The sequence below is a fragment of the Heliangelus exortis genome, chromosome 7, assembly GCF_036169615.1.
Source record: "Heliangelus exortis chromosome 7, bHelExo1.hap1, whole genome shotgun sequence".
In the NCBI taxonomy this organism is placed as follows: domain Eukaryota; kingdom Metazoa; phylum Chordata; class Aves; order Apodiformes; family Trochilidae; genus Heliangelus; species Heliangelus exortis.
Genome location: NC_092428.1, coordinates 14,718,038 through 14,741,169, shown reverse-complemented (window position 1 = coordinate 14,741,169; position 23,132 = coordinate 14,718,038). Strand labels below are relative to the sequence as shown.

Sequence of the window (23,132 nt, the reverse complement as noted above, 5' to 3'; positions counted from 1 at the left end):
TGGCAAAAGCTTCCACATGCTTAAGGAGTTTTGCCTTTGTTTTGTCTTTCTTCTTCCCTTTAATGGCCTCCAAACAGCTCCAAGTCACTCAGCCTTAGCTTATAGATGATGTTTTCTGCACTCTGATCATCTTATTGTTGCCTTCTGGGCTCTTTGCACCCATCTACAGTGCCTAAAACTGGACAAGTACCTCAGCCAGGGGCTGAGGGGTAAGCTTAATCCAAGGTTTACTCTACAGACACAGGCCTCTTATTTTCACAGAACCAACTTATCTGGCTTGCACTCCAGAGAAGTCCCACACAACCCAAACCCTGATCCATGGAGCTGGTACTGAGGCAGTTCTCCATTCTCTACCAAAGTCACTGTTCCTTTCTGGACCTGCTCTTGTTCACAGCAGCCCATTTGCTTCTTGCCCAGTTTCTCAAGAACCATTTGGAGCTGTGTTCCCTCCCACTACTGTGTGCAATTCTCCTGCCTCTCCCCAGCTGGGTTTCATCTGCAGAGCTAAGAGAAGCACGTTTCATGCTGCCCCTAATGCCCTCCTGACCACCACTGGTGGGAACAGCACGAGGTTTCCAGCTGAGCTCTGATCCTTCTCCTCCAACTGCTGCCACACAAAACCTCAGCTCTCCCTGAATCTGGAGCAAAGCCATCTTGACTGCCAGAGGGTGATGCAGCAGTGAGGAGGGTGACATTCAGCAATATCCAAAATTAATCTGCCAAGCCTGACTTTTTGCAAATAAAACTATTTGGGGACAGGTGCAGGCCTTCATTCAGCTGAGATCCTCTGCCTCCAGGGTCCCCCCCTCTTTCATGAGCCATATCCAGCAGTGCTCCTGCCACAGCCATGATGCAAAACCTTTGCTTTCACTCTGGGTTTTGGGTCCATTTATTCCCCTGCTACAAATCCATGAAAATTCATGCACTTGAGGAAATCAAACCCTAGTTGCTATGGTGAAAGACATTCTGCAAACTAAGAAACAAATACAAGTGGCACATTTGGAGGTTACTGGATTTTTGCACATCTTTCAGACAAGAAAAAAAAACCAAAACAACCTCCATCACATTAAAGGCTCTGCTAACTTCTTGGACCCTGTCACACCTCAACCACGAGGGATTTACAGCACAACTTGTTTAAGGAAATTAATAACCAAGCACTGAATTTCTCCAGAGAAGCCTCCTCCCCGTTGCAAATGCAGCAACAGTTTGTAAGTGCCAGGCTTCAGCTTTGCTGCAGAGGTGCCAGGAAGTCTGAGATGCATCCAGGAACACTAGAACAAGGAGATCCCACCAATGTGACCTACTCGCTCCACTCACTAAGCCACCAAAAGTAGCACAGCCCAGCTATGGAGCCAGGAAATTAATTTGGACAGGCCCGGGAAATTATCCAGCAGAAGGGCCACAGCACCTTTGAGGTGAAACTGTCTACTTTTGCTAATCAGTGTGTTGGGTTTGTTGGTTTTTTTGCACTTAATGTGCTGGGTCACTGTCATATTAAGGTGCTGCTATAATTCAAACCCTGCCAGCTCCACTGAGAAATATTGTCCTCGTAAGATCAAAGAGGTGACGCTGTCTCAGCTGGCTGGTGGCAGCACAGAAATCCTGAGGAAATGTGGAGGTGGGATGGCTGCTGAGTGGGAGTCAGAGGCCCCAAAAGGGCTGGAAGGGACTGCAGCAGTGCTCAGAAGGGGCAAGGGGATTCAGAAACTTTTCAACCCTCTCAACACATCCTCCCTTTTACAGCACTTACAGTTCCTGCTACAATGAAGTCAGAGAGCCTCTTCTTTTGCAGAGGCTTCTCCTCTTTATGGTAAGGTTACCAAACAGATCTCTGGCATATAGGGTAAAATTTGCATGAACCTTCTGTGCTTCCTGCACCACCTTCTCTGTGCAGCACCTCAGCCTTCCCTCAATACCTCCAACACTACCTCATCACTCAGCTCTAAGGCCCAAACACTCCAACAAAAATACTCTCCCTCTATTGTCTACTCTGATTTTTCAAATGCCACTTCAGATTCGTTTCACCAAATGCAAATAACATGAGTAAGTCTTTTTATTTCCTGAAGAATATAATTCATAGGAAAGCATTTTCATGGCAACCCCAATTTAATCTTTTTACCCAAGATCATACAGACGTTGATCTCCAGTCTCATCTGCTCAACTGTCACATCCTCCCAGCCCACTGCTGCTCTAATTGCACGCTGCTGAGCCCCCTCGATGCTTTCAGTGTCCCTCGGCACTGGCAGGATCAGAACAGAAGGCAAAAATCCTCTCCTCTACAAAGTGCCATTGCAGCCTTTCATTGCTGCTTTTGATTCTTCTGTAAAGCCAAGGGAAGGAAAGCACTGGCATATTTCTGATACAGTGATGCTACACCACAAGATCTTATTCAATCTCTTCTCAGCATTTTTCTCAGCACCCCAGTGCATATTTTTGGTATTTTAAACTCATCTACTAGACAAGTTGGTGATGGTGGCTCTACACAGGGGCAAGTATTAATTTTTTTAGCACTTGATGGGGGTTGGGGTATTTTGAGGGGCTAAGGGGCTTATCCAGGTCTAGATTTTCCTTTTTCATTGAGTGTCTCTAAATGGCACTATATAAAATATCTTAAGGTGAACTTACTGCACACCACTATCCTCACCCAGCAAGAGAAAAACAGTAATGGAGAACTCGACCAGATTTTCTATCTCTCCACCAGCCCTGGTGGGTCAGTGAGTAAAGGTGCTTTCCTCCTGCTTCAACTGAAAACAATTGTGCTCCCATCATTTAACACCGTGTATGAAGGCTTTAAAAGAGAAGGAGCCTCATGGAATTATGCCTGGTCTGACCCAGAAGCCTTCCCAGAGCAGCCTGGCTGCTCTGCTCCTGTTCCTAGACCAGAGGACAGCAGCATGTGTCACTGCCTTAACTGATCCAGTTCCCAGTCTTGCACCCCAGTTGAATGCCTCCCCTAATGCCCTGAGATGTACAGCTTTCCAATGCTGTACCTCAGTAGCTCAATATTTAATCTTGTAAGCCGTTAATGCACAGATCTGGGCTAAGCAGCAGGGTTAATCTTTTTCTGTCCTCAAGACTTGCTTCCCTCTTGTTTGAATGGGGTACTCCTCAGATCTCAAGTCAAAAATCGTTCCATTTTAACCCAGTGAGAGTCCAGGTGGGTCTCCTCCTACCGGAAGCCTTCCATTCCTTTAAAAATTACATTAGAAAATTTTGGCCAGGCAGTACTTTCACATTTCTTTGCATTTTTATTTAATCACCACAGTCTTTTTTTTTTTTTTTTGCTAAACAAAATAAATAAAAGGCCGGAGGCAGCCAAGCCTCATCTCCGGAGATGCAGGCAGCTGCCCCAGCCACCTCCGTGCCAGGGCTGTGCTGCTGGGCCAGCTGCAATGCAGGGCATGTAGCCACAGCCCGGGGAGACACAGGAGGGGGCCAGGCAGGGGGACTGCCAAGCCAGCATCTCCCCAAGGCCCCCCCCACCCAACCCTGCTCTGATGGGGAAGGAGATGTTGCTGCCTTTCAGCTCTCCAAGAGATGATGTGCTTGGTTCCCCACTGGAACAAGAGTTGAGTGTGTGACTTGGATGTTCAGCTAGCCACTAGCCACCCTAGAATAAATATATATTGCTCCACATGAAGCAGTTCACAGAGCACCTGCAGCTTCTTGGGCCTACACAAGCATGATGGTAAGCATTTAGTGCTTTTTTTCACAGGAGACCAAATCCCTCAGCTGTCGGGGCAGAGACTCCCTTTGGCTCGCAGCACCAGCTAGGCCAGGGAGCCTTTTCCATGGATATTCTTGAAGATGGAAGGAATTTAAACTCCCAAACACAACTCATCCTACAGGATCTATTTTCTGAGCAGTGTGGGAAGGTACCGGCCTGCACAACCATTTATTGGCACAAACAGGAGCGTATGTTTAACTCGGTGGAACCGTAGAACAAAGGATTATTAAATAAAATTCCGATTAGCTCTGCTGAAAGCACAATACCAGCTGGAGCCTGGGGTACCGCAGGCACGCGATCAGCAAACATGTGCTGCCAGCACAGCTGCACACACACACACACACACACACACACACACACACACACCCACCCACACCAGCTCTGACCACAGGGGAGCCTCAGCAGGACCAGTGAGTCTCCATCATGTCCAGGTCCTGCCCTCCAGTAGGAAAAGCCTTTGGCCTGGTCATAGCTGCCCAACGGCAGAAAGAGCAACACAACCAGGAGCTTTCTGATGTGATGCCCACCTACCAGCAGCTGTGATTTGTCAGCTTTCCAAGTGGGAATGCTGCCACCCAACACAGCTCTGGCAGAGTCTCATATTCATTAAGAGCCCATCATTTAGATCCTATAGCAAAAGTTAACGAAGCCACTTTGTGAGAGGGCAGCCTCTCTGTGCAGAAGATAAATAATGTATATAAAAGGGGGCTGGGAGGGAACTGGCGCATCCTTGCAAGGTCATGCTAGAATGCATCAGTGGCTGGCTGAGGCTGGGCTCCTCTGGAAGAAGCCTGGAGCTATTTATGACTCATGTAATTAATTAATGCCAACGGGTGTTCTGCTGCAGGCACGTGGGAGACCAAAGGGAAATACGAAGTGAGCAGGTTAGGAAATATAGTGGAGGTGGAGGAGAAGGATGACATTTCTTGCAGCAAGACATGCTCTGAAGTAATTATCAGCAGTCCAAACAGCCAGCAGCTCTTTTTGGCTACATCAGTATAAAATCAATTAGGAGATTTAAAAAATGCATCGGCTTATATTTCAGAGAGCAGCAAGAAGTAGCCATTTGTGACAGGTTTCTGAGCACCACACACCACCAGACCCACAGATCCTCAGACCACACAGTGCAGCCCACCAATAGCGTGGCCAGTAGAGGGAGCATTGTTAATGCCTTCCAAATCAGAAACGAGTTTGGATGCGGAGCATTTAAAAATGTTTTTTGTTTGATTTTAGGTCTCTTTAAAGTCTGAGGACAAGCTAGACAGAAGCACGAGAAAGGACCAAAGGGCAAAGTGAAACACGGGCCTTGAAAGCCTGTGGCACTCCGGGCTCCCAACATCACCACCTTCCCTTTCTGGAGCCAGATCTTGGCCCCTGGCTGCTAACTAAAGCTCCCAGATCACATTAAGAAAGGGACCACTTCTGTGGCTCTCCTGCTTCAGTTTGCAGTGCTGCAGTCTCACCCAGACCACTCAACATGTGGCGATGCTGAGTCATGACACTATGCTTGCACAGACCGCTTGAGGACAATGAGAGCTTAACCTAATTTTGTCCCTTTGTTTGTCCTCTGTGCAGAGATCAATCAGTTCCACTCCCTGCTCCCTGCCTTCACATCCCCCTCCATCCAGCGCCTAATATATTCTTAAAGCAAAACTGGAAGCCCAAATAAAGTGCTCCCTTTCCCTCCTCTGGCATCCTGTAGTCCTTCTGGGCTGTCCAACTCCCACCCAGCCTGTACCCTCTCTCATTTCTCTTTGTTGCCAGAATATTTTCTATTGATTTATCTATTGAAGTGTTGTTCCATCTCCCTCTTATTATAGCTGCCTGAAACAAATCCCCTCACACAACAAGGATTGCAAATTTGCTTACAACCCACTGTTGTTTTCCATTTCTACTTCCATTTCTGTGCTCACCTCTGGACACTGGCAGTGGCCAAGTGCCACAGCATTGTTGTGACAATGCCATCCGGGTGAGCAGCAGAGGCGACCTGCAGCTTCAAGCCTGAGAGGCTGCAGGATGCTCCTCTCTGAGCCTTTCCCACCTCCATGGGCTGGGGGATCTTGCTTCCTAGCCCCTGGTTGCTGCCAAAGCCCAGAGATCTAGTGGGATTTCCTATTGCTCTCTGCTATTTTTTCTGGAGCAAAACCATGCACATCAATAGCTGAGATTTAAAAAAAAAAAAAAAAAAAAAAAAAACGAGGAAGAAAATATAGTTGGGTTTAGCTTCATAAATATACAGATGAGTGAGTAGAACACAGGCAACAAAGTCCTCCTTTCTGGTGGGCTGAGGATCGACAGGAGCTTGAGTCTCCAGGGTAAAACAGGAGCGAAGTAAACGACAACACAAACACCCACTTAGCATTTGTGCTACATGCTCCTGATCTGAGCCTCACCAGCTTTAAGAATGCTTCTGTTAAATACTGTAATGCTCCCAATTACAAGTGATTTGGATTGTTTATTTTCTAAACAGATTTCCCCCTCCCCCAGGAAATCCGATAAGCCTAAGACAAAAGCAGTTTTGAAGAGGTGTTTCAACCTCTTTTGGCTGTATGATATCCACAGCTGGCTGCATTTCCCTAATTGTTTCATACTGACCTTGAGGATATTTCGGCTGTTAAACGACTCCCGTTCCTTGAAAGATGATTTACCAGTCATGGGATTGTTTCGCTCTTCAGCTGTAAGAAGAAAAGCCACCACCAGAATGAGCTTCAGATGGGAGAACTGTGTGTGCTGTACTTCGCCCCCCACTCTCTCCCTCCCCAGTCAGCTGCCAGCTAATAAACCATCTTTGCCCAGTCCTTAGTGCAAAAAAAAACAACTCACTTCCACTTGGATTTTAAAGAGAACACAGCTGAATATGCAGGAATTGGTGCCTCTACCGGGATCACCTGGAGGAAAGACCCTAATTCAGAGCTACTGATAGAGTAATTCTGTAGGGCTGATGGCTCAGTGCTGATTTTAATCCCACATCCTGCCAGGGTGAAAGTCAGCACTGCGAGTGCTCACACCACCTGGAACAGCACCAAGCACCAGGCACATGGTGTGCAAGCACAATGCCAGGCATGATCCTGACTGCACCTGCACGAACCTCTGCTGCCTGCTCCGGGAAGCACATCCATGTGGTGGGTGTGTTTCTGCAGGGTGGACACGCAGCCACACACACAGGCACTGAGAACAGCAACCTAGGCCTGCAGCAACTGCCAAATGCCCACGTCTTAGATCCATTTCCCCAGAGCATGTCTGAATTTTTATATAATCCCTGAGTACATGATCTGTTCTTTCTACAGGACCTCTGCCTCCCTCAGTGAACATATTCAATATTTCTTTTTCATCTCCAGCATTAACTATGAATGCCCACTCACATCTGGCATGCTATTCAAATCCTGTGGCGAATACAAAGCAGCTTCTGTGGCTGTCTCCACAATGCTCTCACCGTTGTGTCTGAAAGCCTCACGGGCTTGTTCAGAATATCAGCTCCTAACGGCAGAGACTCACATTTTCACCAGTTTTCAGGGCTCAATTTGAGAGCTAAGCCCCATCTTTTAAGAGCTTCTACCACCTGAGTGTGCTTATCTAACTCCAGTAGCAGTCACCCCCAAAGTCTGCCACTGTGTGTGCAGCAAACTGTAAAACAAACCATCTACTGTCCAGACAAGAGGCTCACAGAGGCAACAACTGGAGAATATGTGACATAACCTCTCGGCCTTGCACAGAAGCCACTGTGCCAGAGAGAGCTACAAAAAGCTGTAGTGATAATGCTGCAAACTCCACACCAGAGCACTGTTTGCACAGTGAGAGCGGGACTGTAACATCCTGCCCCTCCCTGAACACAATGCATCTGAGGCAGCTTTACAAAGTCATGCAATAAGAATGATGCTCCAGACTGCCAGCACGATAATTTGGCAGAGACAGCAGTCACTGTGCACTCAGTAATAGCTCACCCTCAGCCTTGTCACTGTCTGAATCTGCTTTAATCAGAGTGACACCAGAATCACGTTCCTAAATCCATAGGCAACCTTTAACTTGATCACAGAGGCTCATGTGCTCAAGTTTGTTTCAAGGTCACCATACTGACCTATATTATATATTTCAAGTTGTTACTGAATTTCAGTTATGGCTGACTAGCCCCAGACCTCACATGGTACTTGAATGCTCTCCTCCCAGGTGCTCATCTTATGAGTGCTACTGGGTGAGAGTGTTTGTGATGCCAGGACAAAGCACGTCAGAAAAGATCCAGAAAATGCTCAAAGCACGCCTGACTTCTCCAGCTCTGCTGATTGTTTTTTCATTTTCTTCTGGGTTTTATGTAATGATATCCTCCCACAACCTTGTAGGTATTTTTGAGAGAAGGAAAAATCACAAAATTTAAAAAAAATAAACATAAAAGCCAACAAAAGATTTTCTTGTTCAGAGTTACCTCTTTTAAATGCATTTATCAGTAAAGATGAGAGATACACACCACTTGGATCTTTCCTGAAGAGTGTGTTCATGACTGTAGCATGCAGTTTCACCCGATCCCATTCTTTCAGCATCAGGCCAGAGGCCACAAACCTTTCCACCAGCTGATCAGCGATCACCTGCAACCTGGGGAGGCAAAAGAGGAAAAACACAGCAGTGTAAACTGATCAGAAAGCCCTGCACTGTCAGCTCTCCTTCTTGCAGCCAGGGAGGGCAGCATGTGTGAAATGATACCTCTGCATGCTCACAGGGAGCAGGAGCTGCTCTCTGATGGCAAGTGAACAGAGCCATCAGGATGCAGCTCTAACACAAAAAGTTCTGGCTGTTTCACAAAGCTTCCTCCATGATCACTTCTGTTGCACATATTTCACAAAGAAGAGCAGATTTAGCAGAGCAGAGCTCATTCACAGTGGCAGATGTTATTTGGACTTGAAGGATGCCTCCTTCTACTGCCAGGAAACACACTGTGACTCTCCTTACAAACGAATAAATTCCACAGACCCCCAGGGAGGGCCTGGGGACCCTGACTCCTGGAAGACCCACTCTGCTCAGGGACTGTGACCTGCAGACTGCACCAGGCTGGAGCTTGGACCCTCCCTGTGCCAAATAAGGAACTGTGCTTAATTCCTGGGAGACCAGAACATGGTGACAGAGGATGCAGACTCAGACAGCATATCCTGGCAAATGCTCCAGTTTCAGAGCTTCTGAGGAAGCAGAATCACAGGATTTAGTGACACCTTCTTGTGCAGCCTTAGTTAGGGAGAAAATCAGTGGTGTCTGCTGGGATCTGCAGGCAGACCTGTGCTAGGATAGGCAGCAGGAGCAGGCAGGTGATCAGAGCAGCAAGCTCATGTACCCTTACATTTAAAGAGATGAAGAAACTTCCAGGCTGCTGCTGTCTCTCACAAAATTTCTGCAGTGCCTGAGCCTTACCAAAAGCAGCAAGAATGTGCTAGAACATGATCTTCCCATTCCCCAAAACAAAGCAAGATGGTATTACCCTATGCAGGAGAATTTGGGCTTCTCTCATGGCATCCAAGGGATAGACAGCTTTCTGCTCCACCAGGTCCCATCACTTGGGCACCTCAGCTGCAGTGGGAGAGGCACAGTGTGGCCTCTCTGAGGAGTCCAGTGCTGCCATGCTCCAGATGCCAGCTCCTACCTTACCGCTGGTTTTACACTGCTCCTCCTGGTCTGACAGCCCCGTGTGACAATTTCAAGACTCTCAAACTACCAATTGCCATGGTTTTCTACCACTTTCTGGCTTTAGACCAGTGATTTTTGAAATTAGCAATGACAAAGATTAAATGAATATCATTACAGACAATACTAAAACAAATTAGCAGAGAATAGCTCAAGTGAAAATGGTGCTTTATTACGTTATAAAGTTAATCAAGGAAATAAAACAAATTAGAATGAATTATAATGGGAATTATTTGCCATGTGGGAGGCATCACAACATGATCCCTCTTTCAGTCTTAGCCATTATATGTGCAGAAGGGTTTGCCAATCCCTAATTCTGTCTGCAGTTATGCAAGCAAAGTCAGGGTAAATCAAATCTCCTGCTTTATAGATTAAGCTGATGAAGATCATCCAGAGATCAAGAAGGAACTCCACCCCTCAGCCATGCCAGGAACTACAACGAGCTAGCAAGATGTCTTGCATGAGACAGGAAGGCACACACCTCCTCTCTTCATTGCAGACTGCAGCACAAGACGTGGCTGCTGCTCTCTAGTACTGGCCATGCCACTGAGTAACTCTGCTTTCCAGCTGCTTTCCCCATCTCCCTGAGCAAAGCAGAGCAGGCAAGAGGTGCATGGAGATGCTCAGCAATGACCCGTCTAGCAGACCAGAAAATGAAGCTGGGTTTTCTGGAGGGATTACCATTTGTCCTTTCTTTACAATCACCATTTGTCCAGCACTGTGTCTGCTGGAATTTCAAAGGAGGCAAAAGCAGTTTTCACTGCCATCCATCAACACAAAAGCACCTTTTTTTCCCCTCTCCAAAGCTAAATGTTTCCTGGGCGTTTGCTAACAGCTATGGAACTGTATTAGGAGAAGGGTCAGAATTAATTTGCAGTTGAGGGCAAGAGTGGCCTGGGCCAAGGATAAAAACTTAAATTCACTTGGCCCCCTCTGAGCACGTTTCTAAGCAAAAAAATGTGTTGTGGGAGAGAGGTCTGGGGGCCTCCAGGTGCCATGCAAAGCAGGAGATCTGTGTCTGGCCAAAACCTCAGCTAATGGGTCTTTCTGAAGGCCAGAGCAAACATCAGCCCTTTCTTGGGGGATGGGAGCAGAGGGAGATTGTTTTCACTTTCAAGGCAAGGTGGCTTTGAAGACCTCATTTCTCTGCCCTGCCAGAACTGCACCAGAGCTCAGTGACTCAGGAGAAAAGAGGTCCATGATTCAACCCTCAGAGCTGATGCTTTGGGTGCTTTCTACAACAAACTGTCTGAAGGGTATTTGGGTGACCCAGTGTCTGCCTCCATTTCATCTTTCCAAGTGCTTCTGCTTTGTTTCTCCCCTGCACTTCTGTTTGCTGGCTGATCTCTAGCTTGTCCTGGCTCTCTACCCACCCCATTTGTTTTATCTCACCTCTTCCTGGGTAGGGCAGACTTAAAAGTGGGAAGAGCCAAGAAGAGGAAAAGATTTCAATCCCTACTGCTTGCCAGAAATTCCTACATTTTCCTTTTCCCACCCATTTTCTTATCCCACTTCCTATCTGCTACTTCAACACAGCCTCCGAAGTGCAGTTTTAAGCAGGCCCCCCCTTTGTCTCCTCAGCCCTCAGGAAAAGGAGGTGCCAGAACATGTTCTTTATTCCCTGAGCTCGCAGCCTCCCTCCTCCAGCTGCACTGCCACGTGCTCCCCTGCTAACTCCTGCTGTCCTCCAGCAACCGGAACAGACACAAAGGAGCAGCACTGCCAGAAAAGGAGAAGGCTGCAGCTCTTGTGGTTACTCCCCTACCCCCTTCCGCACCACTTCACAACTGGCAACACGCAGTCCAACAGTTCCTGTGTTTCCACAGTCTTCTAGAAAGCACTACGAGAAAAGATGGTGCTACCACTGATGAGCTACTGACCAAAAATGAAACTGAGGTTGTCCAGACATCACCACATCCCAGGCAGCTCTGTTTGTAGAGCTAAAGCCATCAGTCCCCGTGGCAAACAGCACAAATGCACACACTGACACCAACGGGGCTTTGAGACTCCACAGCAGCAGCTCAGCAGACACATTCCACACCCAGTGCCTGTCCTGGGTTCCTTACAGCCATAGAAACCAACTCCGTAACCAAGTCACGCTTGTCTGGGGACCTCCTGGTGTAACTGGGTTGTAAGGATAATAAAGTGCTGCAGAATGTGCCAGGCTGTCTAGATTAATCTGGATTGCAGGTTGGGAACTCAGCAGCAGAGGCCAAGTCATCCTGCCTTCTAAGTCATCTCAGGAGTATCTCCTTGGCCATCTTCTCACTGTGTGAGCCATGACACCATTATTCAATCTGACAGACTGCTACAGAAACAAATGACATCTTTCAGCTGCACCACCAGTGACTGATTTAAAGAGCAAACACATCACTGCCCGAACCAGGTTAAGAAGCAAGAATGACTTCATTTTTCTGACTGCTGACCCAAAGACTGCTAGCAGTACCCACCAGCACCAGATGAGTGTTTCTCTGGCACAGCACTACTGCTGCCACAGCACAGTGAGGAGGACTCAGAGAAAGGAGTCTGGGGAACTCACCTGTCTGAGCCATCCTTCATGTGGACTTTGGCATAAAGGACATCAGTCATGGCAGGGTCATCGTTCATGTACTCCACTCCTGCCACCTCCACAGTCAGGGGCTTGCCTCCAGTAATTTGGCTGAAATGGGAGAAATCTCTCATTTTAAAACGGAAACCACACCTGCTTTTGAAATACAACGCATAGTGCTCCTCATGCACACACTAAATATTTGGTTTTACTAAGGGAATTATATAAAATACATTTTTTGCTATAAACACAAATTTGAGGTTAAGTGGGACTTGAATGTTATACAGACCTTAGAGGGCAGCCAACTCCTCAGAGGAGTTCTTCTCTTTCCCTTGTCTTTCAGGCTGTTTGCACTGAAAAAACCCACAGAAAAGTCTCCCTAGCTTCTAAAGCTTGAAAGGCTACAGCTGCTATTGTGTCATCATCTCAGGAGATGCTGTAAAAATATTTAAATTCATACATCCTGTGTTTTAGACACAAATCAAGTCAACTTGTCAGTGTTCACAGGCCATCTGAATGTGGAGATCTCCATTTACATGTCACAAAAAAAAAATCCATAGAAGCTCCTGCCTCCCCCGTGAAGAGAATCATCATGACACAAGGTCTCTGGCTCATTAATTTTCACTGGGAAAAGCCCTGGATGCAGAACACATTTCAATATCCACTTACAAATGCTGGAAGTAAACAGAGATGCTTTAAAATCAGCTCCAGCTAACTCTGTCAGGAAGGTGAAACCCAAAAAGTGTGCAGAATATAATACACACTCCCACATCTACAAACACCCCAGTAAGTGTATCTGCTTCCAAACACACCACCTCCTTGCCTTCACCTCCAGAACATCCTGGAGAGGCAGGGCAAAGCTCCTTGAGACTAAGTGCTGCTGTCTCACTTAAATCTGAGGTCTTGTGGAAAGCAGAGGGAGTGTTGGGGCCAGCAGAAGCCACGAGCATGACTTAACAATGTGATCACGGGTGACTTTGCTCTAACCTTGCTTGCTTTGGCTCAGCTTTGCCCAAGGGACAGCCTTGGAGATTCTCAGCAAAGCTTCCCAGGTAGAATAAAAGAGCACTGTTTCCCATTTCAGTATGTTTACTGGGAGGAAAAAAGCACAAGTGCACTCTCATGCATGTCACAGCCAGAGCACTTAAGGCCACATATTCTAAAAAGAGTGAAAAAGAGCACATCTACCTTCATGCAGCACTGCCTGCATTTAGATAAGTAAATGACACTAATGAAGGTTCAGGTGGGTGGAAGGGAGCCAAAATTAATTTTCAAAGTATGTTTATTTAGGTGTGGCAGAGGAAATAATCTGAATGTTACATTCAAGTGTTGATTTCCCCTCCACTAAAGGAAATGAAGATTTTCTCTGCTTCAGTTCAATCCCCTTGTGAGGAAGCTGCCACTTTCCAAATGCTGTGAGCAGAGCCATCCCCTGGAAACACACTTTGCATCTCTGTTCAACAGCTGAACAACTGAAGCCATCATTTAAAGGCAGATATATAGATTTTTGGCCATGCATTATTTCCCACAGAGATCGGCTGGCAGAGCATGGCTAATTCTTCATGAGCTGAGGCAATGAATAAATAAATAATTTTCTTAAAAATCAGGGCTCTGTGCTCTATGTGCAAAGGCTTTGCAGAAATAAATAAATAAACTGATCCCCTAGGCCATCTCCGATTTCTAAGCCAAACAGAGATAAACTAATTACAGAGTCATTCAACCACACTTACAGCTACAGCCCTGACATCTGCAGCTCAGCATTAACAGGCAGCAAGAAAGCCCTGGTCCTGGAGAAGCACTGAAAGTTTCAGGTTGATCACTTCTGTGTGCACAGCTCCTCATACTGAGGAATGCATGTCAAGGACACCTCAGCATCTGCTCTGAGGCAGGAAGGAAGCAGCACGCCAGCAGGCAGTGTGAGAAAGGAGCTTGTCCCTCCCCCTGCAGCAGGCAGGGGACAACAGCAAAAACTGTTCACATAAAAATAACAGGGGAGGCCATGTGAGGAAAAGAAATTAGTAGAGCAGGCTGTCTGGAAATGCTGAGGGGCTGAGCTGTGAGATGCTGGTAGACTGTGACTGATGGGTGATTTCTACTGCTCCCATTTGAAACTTTTCAGCCTTTTTCTAAATTTCTAGAGTTGACATAGGCTGTTGACCTGCTTTTCTCTTCGCTGTCCCCTCTCACAGACAGCTTACTGCTTTTCCCCCACTCATGCCCTTGGTTATGACGTCCCTTTTTTACCACTTACTCCACAAAGTCCTCTTTGCAGCTCTGTAGGAGGTCACACGCTTTCCGGATCTCTTGCTCGTTCAGAAGCACCAGTGTCCCGAGAGTCAGGTGAAGCTTTGCAGGGTTCTGGAAGAGGCTGCTGCTGATCCCATCATCCTACAAATCAGTCAATCACATAGAGGTGTCTAATTTAATCCACACACACATACTGCCCTCCATCAGAGGGTTAACTGCTACAGAAAGCAGGTACCAAGCCCCTGGCATCAAGCCTTTTCTCTTTTCATCCCTGGAGGGTTGGTAGTGACTCCTCGTTGAAAGGAGAAAAACAGTTTCAGAGGCTCTGCAAGCAGGCAGGGCACAGCCCCCACCACAGGCAGGCTGCTCACTGACTGCCTTCCCATCTGAGCTGTGGAACAGCAGCCTGGAAGCTCTAACTCAGGACCCAGGCACAGCAGCACACGCTCGTACCGGGATTTGAGGAGACTTCCAGAGCTGTCAAAGCTGCAGCTGCCATCAGCAATGAATTCAATGCAAGTCAGCACAGATTTAAAACTCGATTTTTTGTGCAATAAAGCTGGAACCAGATGTAGTGACAAGCTCTAAATGGTCTCTAAATCCTGTCTAAACACAGGTTGCACTTCACAACACAAGCACAGCTAATACCAGTTCTGATAATTACATTTTTCTTGTTCCCATGTGCCCTATAGTTTACTGAGATGAATTAAGTTTAAATTCCCTTTATAAGAGTTACGTGTTGTTGCTTGGGAAGAACTGTTCCCAGGTGGAGCAGTGGTTACAGTCAGATTTCAAAAACACAGTCTTTTGTTCTAGGATATGTATAAAAACACCTCGAGGATGGTTAACACACCCATATTAAAACAATTATTTCCACTTAGTGGCCATTTCCCCATCAGTGCATTAAATAACCTCCACTTTTAACTCCAGAAGAAGCCAACACCACTTGCCAGGCCACTGAAGCCTTTCTTTGCCTGAAAACAAGACCACTGACAGAGAATGACAGCTCGGAAGTTTCTAGCTGTGCCTTCAGAGTTTGAAATAAAACCTTTCAGATGGTTAAACACTGCAGTACCTCAGCCCGTCAAGAGTTTAATGCCATGTGTCCCACTCAGCATTTGTCATGTCTAATGACAACATCCATACTCTTCTTTACAGCCATCCCTATGGGAATGAGCCAGCCTGCACGGTGGCCAGGGGCTTGCTCCAATAGCTGTGGGCCAGCAAAGTGTGGTTGTCCCCAGAAGAGAGAGAGCACAAACATACCTTCCACTGCAGCTTATTTATTGCTGACTGAACCCCCTAAGTGTGCCATGCTCATAGAGGCAAAGCAGACTGCAGCCTGAAGCAAGGATGGACTAACTACATCAGGAACATCAGGAGCAAAGGGAAGAGGAATGGCTCCATCTCACTTCTCCCCTCTCTGCTGTAAAAACCTTTCGGCTTCCTTTGATTCATACTGCTGTTAACATGCAAGACAGGACATGATTTCCCTGCCTCAGCCTTTTTTCTCCAATGGTATCCATAGCCAGAGGATATTTGGCCCATCACAAAGCAACAGAAACTGGGAGAAAGTTGGATTTATCCTTGATGTGGACAATGAGCCGATGTCACTCCCACAGTGTGCACAGATGATGTAGAGTAACAAGAAAATAGTTCACAGGTTGGAAAGCAAAAGCCTTACCCTCTTTTTCTGCCCCAGCACAATTTTGCTGTTAAACACCAACCTGTCCCCAAAGCAGCATTTTCCCCTGAGATTTCCAACACCCGAGTGTGGGCTAAAGTTTGACAAAGGAATGGCACATCACCTCCACAAGCCATGCCACCGCTGCCGGGGAGATTAGCAGGGAAGAGCCAGGCACAGGGAACAGGCTAAGACCCAGGTAATCTTCCTGGTTTACTCCTTAGTATTTCAGACAGCATCTGAAAACCCTGCTTACACCCATACTTCTTTGCAGGCCAGCAGATCCCACTTCTCCCACGCATGAAACAGATGCACGTCAGAGGTAGCTCTCCCTGGAACAGGAAATGTTTCTGCGGGTGGTTTAGCAGCCCTTCATGGCTGGATGCTGCTGGCTGAGATGCAAAAAAAAAAAAAAAAAAAAAATCTTGAACCCACTTATTCTGGTCCCAGGTGATGATAAGCTACCAGCAACTGCTGCATCACCTCACAGGAAGCTGCCCTGTCCAGTGCTATGACTGCTCTGCAACCTGACCAGCCTGACCAGGCAACAGCAATGCAGAACCTAGAAATACGTGTTCATATCTTTCAAACACCTAATGAAAGCCCTGAAGGTTGGCTACAACCATAACAGCAGGAGTGAGGAGTGAGATTCAGCAGCAGAGATGGGCAGAGGAATCCACTGGGGTATCAGCCATACTCTCCTGGTGCCTCTGTCTATTTCAGCTTATGCCTCTCCAGGACACTGCCTTATCATCATCAAAAAATCAACTAATATCCAATCAGCCTTAAATTTTTTTTTCCTCCCTCCTGTTACTTAGACTTTTACCTTTGCTCTCCTCCTTCAGAAGAACAGAGAAAAGGTTTTATCTGGAGTCTTCACCTCTCTCTGCAAAGCCTGAGCACATAGGTCCTCCAAATCTCAGGCCCTGTAGTAGGGAAGCCACAGATCATATAACACACTTCAGGTCTTCTACATGACAAAGCAAAGGCTCAAACTCCTTAGCTCTTCCTTTCTGGCTACATCCTACCTACTGTCTTCAAAACTTCCAATATTTGCAGACAGCTTTATGATTTTTTTTTCTTAACAGCAGGATAATGCATGCCAGCTCTGTGCCCTCTCCCACCCTGATCCACAAACAAAGGAATGAGACAGAAAAACAGCAGTTCCTCAGAACTCTCTGAAGAGCTGCAGGCTGAAAAAACCCTCCCCCATTTTCTGCTCCTTCCATTCTGAGATATAACATTTCATTAGCAATGTTTGATATTTACAGGTTGCTGTATATTCCAGCAATTATATTTCTTTTCCATGCTGCATCTGCAGCCTGTTAAGACTGCAAGCACGTGGCACTTGCACAGCCCTGAAAGACCCAAATGTGATTTTTCATGGCAATATTACTGCAAAATCTCTTCTCTTTCCACCTGCATACTCAGACACTTCAGTCCTCCTCACTCTGACACCTACACGACCGTACAAGGAGACTTCCAAGGTCATGCAGTCATCTGGCCCTCCCACTGCACCACATCAGGAATGAGCCTGTCCAGGTGAGCAACCTCCCTGTATTTATATTAAATTAACCCAAATAGGGCCTCCCTTCAGCCCTGCTTCATTGCCCTGATGACCCAAGAGTATGAACAACACCCAAAGTGTCCCACATTTCAACACAAGGTTCATCTTATAAAAGGTCTTCATGACACATACGCACAAAAAAAGTTAGAAAGCATATATCCATCAACATAACCCTATGCTATAAAATATAAATGAATAGTTGTCATGGTAACTGCTTCAGAGAGAAACACAGTCCCTCGCAAATGTTCAATGGCCAGAAGAAATCCTCACACACACACCTGCTCCTTTCCCTTCCTTACCATTATTACTGAGCTTCATTCAAAGACCAGAGTTCAGCTAATTCTATGTTTCACACCAGCGAATTTCAACAGGAAGCAAAGTGCCTTGTTTCTATCGCTGAAACCTATTCCAGTTTCTCCAAGTATCCTGAGAAATCTTGTTGCTTTGGACAAATCTGTGAGCACCCTAATTGCCCTGCAAGGCAGCATTTTGAATTACTGTTTTTCATTAGTGATGTGCTTTGTAGCAGACCCTGCTGTGAGATAAAGTGGTGTTAGAGTGGCATTACAGGCAGGCAGAGTGATGGAGAGACACACGGGGCTGCAACACACTCCTCCAAGTAACAGGCACCAGTGTATCTTAGAAGCCTTTTTGCTAATACCAGGAGAAGGAAGGCAGAAAAACAAAGCACTGTGTATTCCTAGGCTACCACATGCAAGCCCCCAAGTACCTGCCACTGACTGAATTACACATTTCAAACTAAAAATGGCAACTCTGGAGCTGATGTAAGCAGTACTGGGAACCTTTCAGGCCCTCCAGAGGGTACCGAGCAGTGTTAACATGACCCTGACCCGTGGAGGGCTGCAGAGATGTGACTGAAGCAGCAAGCAGGAAAAGTGAGTCCTCTACAAGAGGAAGTCCTGTGTAAGGACTGAGTATTGCAGGAATAAAAAACTCAGGATGAGAATGTGGCCAGCAGCATTCACTGCAAAGATGGATAAAAGGTGACATCGTTGAGATGAGACACTGAAAGCACCTGCCTGTAACTGTGGTGTGTCCCTACACAGGGACTGGAACTAAAAACCAACAGAGGGAGCCAGACCACCACTGATAACAGCCCATGGTCCAGCACTCTCCATCCAGCCAACACCTTCCCAAGCTAATGTTTGTATGCCCCTGGTTTCAGGGCTTTTCTTTAGTAGAGGTGAGCCTTAATAAGGTACCTGCTGCTGGCTAATGGGGACAGACAATGGAGGCAGTGATATCCCCTCCTATCCCTAAGAGGCTCATGGCATTGCTAATCCCTGGATCTGCTGGTCCATTTCAGTTGCATTTAACATCAGGTGGAAACCTGAGTGATAGAAAGCTCCTACCATCAAAATAGGCTGCTGGGTGGAGACAAGGGACATGTATCAGAACTGCCAGGAAAGACAGGACTGCAAAGCCAGATCAGTTCTGCTCACAGAGACAACTGACATGCAAGTGACCAGGAACACTTAAGCAAGAACTCTGATTTCCCCAAACTGCAGATCATTCACATCCACAGCATGAAGATGTAGAAAACTAAATTTCTTCAGCTGTCCCATCTACAAGATTGTATTTTCCCCTTTAAAAGGCACAAGCAGAAGTGATGGACATGAAGGTAATAGCATCAGTCCACAAAACCTTGCTATGTGTATGCAATGAAGAGGAACTCTTATCTTTTGCCTAGAGATGTCCTCCCAGTACCCAGAGGACATGGCACTTTAATAACACCACTCCCTCTCCTCAGCCCAGCCCTGTGAGCTGACACACCACTTCTGCCAAACTAGAAGCACACTGAAATAAACCCAGAAACACGCAGCTTTCACTTCATTCTGTTCCTCATTTCCCAGAGCCTAACTATTTCCTGCTGCTCAGTGTCAGGTCTGAAAGCAGGGAGGAGGGACTGTCAGCACAGAGTTTGATGGGGATGAAGGGAAGTGATTACATCTGCAGGACAGTGTGAGCTACCAAGGCATTTCTTGCTCAGCTCCAGTTATGACACCCATCTCCCTTCACTGTCAGTAAAAAAAAGTGAAATGGAAGCAGCAGCAGCACACTCGTGAACCCCTACCTGATTTCATAGTTATGTGGAAATTCTAGAAAATGTAAAAAGGTCCACTGTATTATTTAGTGGCTTTCCAGATAATATAAAAAAAAAAAAACCCACCAAAAAAAACCCAACCCTCTTTCAAATTTTAAATATCCTCCCACCTAGGAAAATCTCAAGGAGAACAAAATATTTTACTAACAATTTACTAAGTAAGCTCTTCCACGTTCTACAAGAGTTCACCACAGCACTCAACAAATTCACAGCAGATCTGCCAACTTCAGTAAAAGGCCTGTTATAAATACATTCCTAAGAAACAGAATAGAATAAGGTCTTTGAGGTAAACACCAAAAAGCTACCTTGACAAATTAAATGGCACTCCGCCAAAGAGCTGCTGCTTGGCTTTAATTCTCACGTGGATCCTTACCTTTGAGCATTTCTCTAACACTTCCTCCTTGAACTGCAGGAACTTCTCCTGGATGGTGGGCTGGTTGAGGGCAAAGGACAGGAAGTGTGTGAAGGGCTGCTTCTTACGGAAGCTCTCCAGGAGAACATCGATCCGCGTGCGGGCAGAGATGACGCCGCTGCGATGCTGCCCTGTAATCACTGCAAGGAAAGGAAACTCCATCTGTCTGGTTTCCCTGGAGCTACTGATGCCCACACAAACCCCCCCCCCAATTGAACTGATCATAATTTTACATTATATTTACCCATGCACTTTTAAAATATCAATATTGGGGGACATATTGTGAAGGTAAGAATACTCCACCCAGATGATGTCGGGAGGTAATTAGAAAAACCTGCACAGCAGCACCTCTCCAGTGTTGGCCCTGGGCTCACTGAAGAAGCAACAGGAACTGAAACCCCCAACTGTGCATGGAGAAATCTCCACTCAACTTAAAATGCCTGACATGACTGTGCTTTCCTCTGTAAAGACAGATGATGCCATCAAAAGTACCCTTCTGCTCTCAAGTCAGCCAGCTCTGAGTGCCTACAAAACAATAACTAAGAGTTTATCACTTCAGTGGCTCTTCAGATTTCTGGAGCACTATTTCAAGTTTCCATAAAGACAGTAAAAGTGAAAAAGAAAAGAAAACCTCTCAGAGATCAAGACAGCCTATATCATTTGTATGTGCACTTCAAGGCACCAAGCAGAGAACACTTGAGCTTGAAAGGGAAGAACTGCCAGAAGCAAGAATTTTCTTTGCTTCCTATTATTACATGTTTTCAATATCTCTCAGCCTTCCTGATAGTCCTTCACAGCTCTCAGGAAGGAGTCAAGACCCACTTCTTGAGAAGTGCTGCCATGTCTCTGTGCAGCACCACGGGTGGATGTCCCCATCACTCACTCACTCACTCACTCACTCACTCACTCCTTACAACTCTGTTACAAACATTAACTGTAGACCCTGCTAATTATCACCAATTATCCATAAGAGGCACACTGGAGATCCACTCAAGCAGAAACCTGTGCAAGACAGCCCTTAGGAGCAATGCCTCTTTTCTTTTTTAAGCCATTGGAAGTGATGAGAAGGAACATATGGCATACAAAAGCCTGCTCTGTCGGGATCAAATGACACCAGAAAGGCAGCAATGTCATCAAAACACTTCTCATATTAAAGCAGATATTGAAGTTTATTTCATGCATAAATATACAACAAACTACCTCTTTTCTGGATGTATATTACAGTTTCTTATTAATGGAAATGGTAGTACTTAAAAAAGAAGCATACTCAGGTCCAAATCTGTGATTCTCAAACCAGTCATTTAAGGACCAGAAGTGCTTTCAGAGAGACTATTCATAGGCTTAAAATACACTTTTTTGGTTTTTTCTCCAAAAAAAACCCTTATACTACTTTATAAGGACTTATAGATAGGGGAAATAAACTCTGGAGAAATGTGATTTTTCAAAGGCCATGAAGTGAATCAATGCCATGTCAGGGGTAGGAATTAAAGGAAAAACACTTCCTATCCTCACCACCACCGCTCAAATCATGCCTGTGCATGAGCCAATGACAGAAGACCAACTTCATGCACATTAAACTCACCAATTTCTCCTTCAATTCCAGGCTTGGGAATGCTGATGGAGGTTCGAGTCTCTGTTTCTAGCCTCTTCTTGGTTTCCCCTTTCTTCCCAATGATGTACCTGGAGGCAGAAAAGTGCAAGAGAGTCCCTCCCACAGTGCTGCTGGGCTGCTCCCCATCAGCCAGCAGATGAGCCCTGCCACAGGTGAGCCAGGCTTTGAGCTGGCTCCAGACTCAAGATATCCATGTCAGAGGGATGCACACACTCAGCTCCTTGGGCAGGACCAGGTCCAGGCACAGAGGCTTCTCCCAGGACTGTACATGTGACCAGCCCAGGACCTTGGGATGATGCTGAGCTGTGGCTCACAACTGCCTACAGCTAAAAATAAGTCAGGGGCTCCATCACAGCTCTGCCACTGTTTGCTCATCAGTTGGGTTATCCCTTTACCCCCTCCTTTTCTGCTTTTTGTTTTTCCCACAGTAGCCATTTGCCAGCATTCAAATACAAAAACAGAACACTTTTCCTTCCCAGTATTTCAGTAAAAAATACTGAAATTACTGAAAATACTGGAATACTGAAATTTTTATTCAATCAATAAAACTGTCAAAAACATCCAGATAAAGCTTTGAATACTACAGGCTCCCCAGCAAACACCAGACTGGAGTCAATAGTCAGTTCTGTGATCAACAGTGTGTTTCCTCTCCAAGCTTTCACAAACTCTCCCTGCCAGGCTGCTCGCCCCAGTTCTTCCTCCCCTTCTACCACCCTCTCTGGAGCTTTCATGTTCAAGGGGAGAGATGCTCAAAAACTCCCCTGCCAGCAAGAAAGCACCACCTGCTGTCACTGTCACAGGGAAGGCAAAGTGTCAAGCATGGCACAACTGCACCAAAAAAGCACTGCCAATTTTCCCCTCCCAAATGCTAAAATCCGCAAGCACAAAACAGAATATGTTTCCCAGATCCAGCACTTAATCTGACCTCAAAAGATATATATTCTGCACTCAACTGCTTCCCAGCAGTGACTCGAATAAACCAGAAACATGCAGGCTCACTTGTATAATGGGCTGGGAACCTCCACTCTGCACTGGAAGCCTCTCTCGGTCTCTTCCACCACAAAGGCATCGCAGGGTTCATCTGCACAGTCAGTGGGGCCTACAGGAAAAAAACATCAGACCCTGTAAAAACCTTGTAGAGTTTGGCACTGCTTTATGTAGGACAAGAGTCTGACAGATACCATCTCCCAGGGTTAAATAAAGGAAGAAAGGACTCCTCTCTGTTGCAGCTCACTGCTTTTTATCTCACCCTACTACCAGCTCTGGAAAATACGACTGCTTCTATATGTGCTGGGTTGGGGGTGTAGGAAAGGTGTAGCTACAGCCCAGGTTACAGCTGGAAGTGGTGCAATGACCCATTGGGAATGGTCTCTTCTCCTGGCAGGGTGGAAGCCCTCTCAGTGACCTAGGCAGAAATCTAGAGTCATGAGAAAATACCAATAAAATTTGAGGATAGTTTTGGTTCAAAGGTTCTGGCAGAGCTTTGTATGAAACAGAGAACGTCTCACACCTTTGGCATGGAGGAAGAGCTGCACCTTCCACCCAGGGG

The 23,132-nt window shown here is 46.3% G+C and overlaps 1 protein-coding gene across 5 annotated transcripts in view; it reads right to left on the bottom strand.

Moving 5' to 3' along the window:
• ASCC1 (activating signal cointegrator 1 complex subunit 1) overlaps positions 1–23,132 on the bottom strand; it is a 35,220-nt gene that overhangs the window by 8,937 nt on the left and 3,151 nt on the right. For 4 of the 5 annotated variants that reach the window (XR_011726803.1, XM_071748962.1, XM_071748959.1 and 1 more), the window contains exons 3-9: positions 22,583–22,682; positions 21,554–21,651; positions 19,933–20,111; positions 14,188–14,324; positions 11,928–12,047; positions 8,187–8,311; positions 6,323–6,402 (exon numbers count right to left, since the gene is read on the bottom strand). Coding sequence is in view for 4 of the 5 variants with exons in the window: in XM_071748962.1 (XP_071605063.1) it covers positions 6,323–6,402; positions 8,187–8,311; positions 11,928–12,047; positions 14,188–14,324; positions 19,933–20,111; positions 21,554–21,651; positions 22,583–22,682 (839 nt within the window). In the remaining variant the exon portion in view is untranslated. Of the gene's footprint in view, positions 1–3,228; positions 3,611–6,322; positions 6,403–8,186; positions 8,312–11,927; positions 12,048–14,187; positions 14,325–19,932; positions 20,112–21,553; positions 21,652–22,582; positions 22,683–23,132 lie in introns of those variants that run through there. The other variant, XM_071748961.1, reaches the window with a different exon arrangement.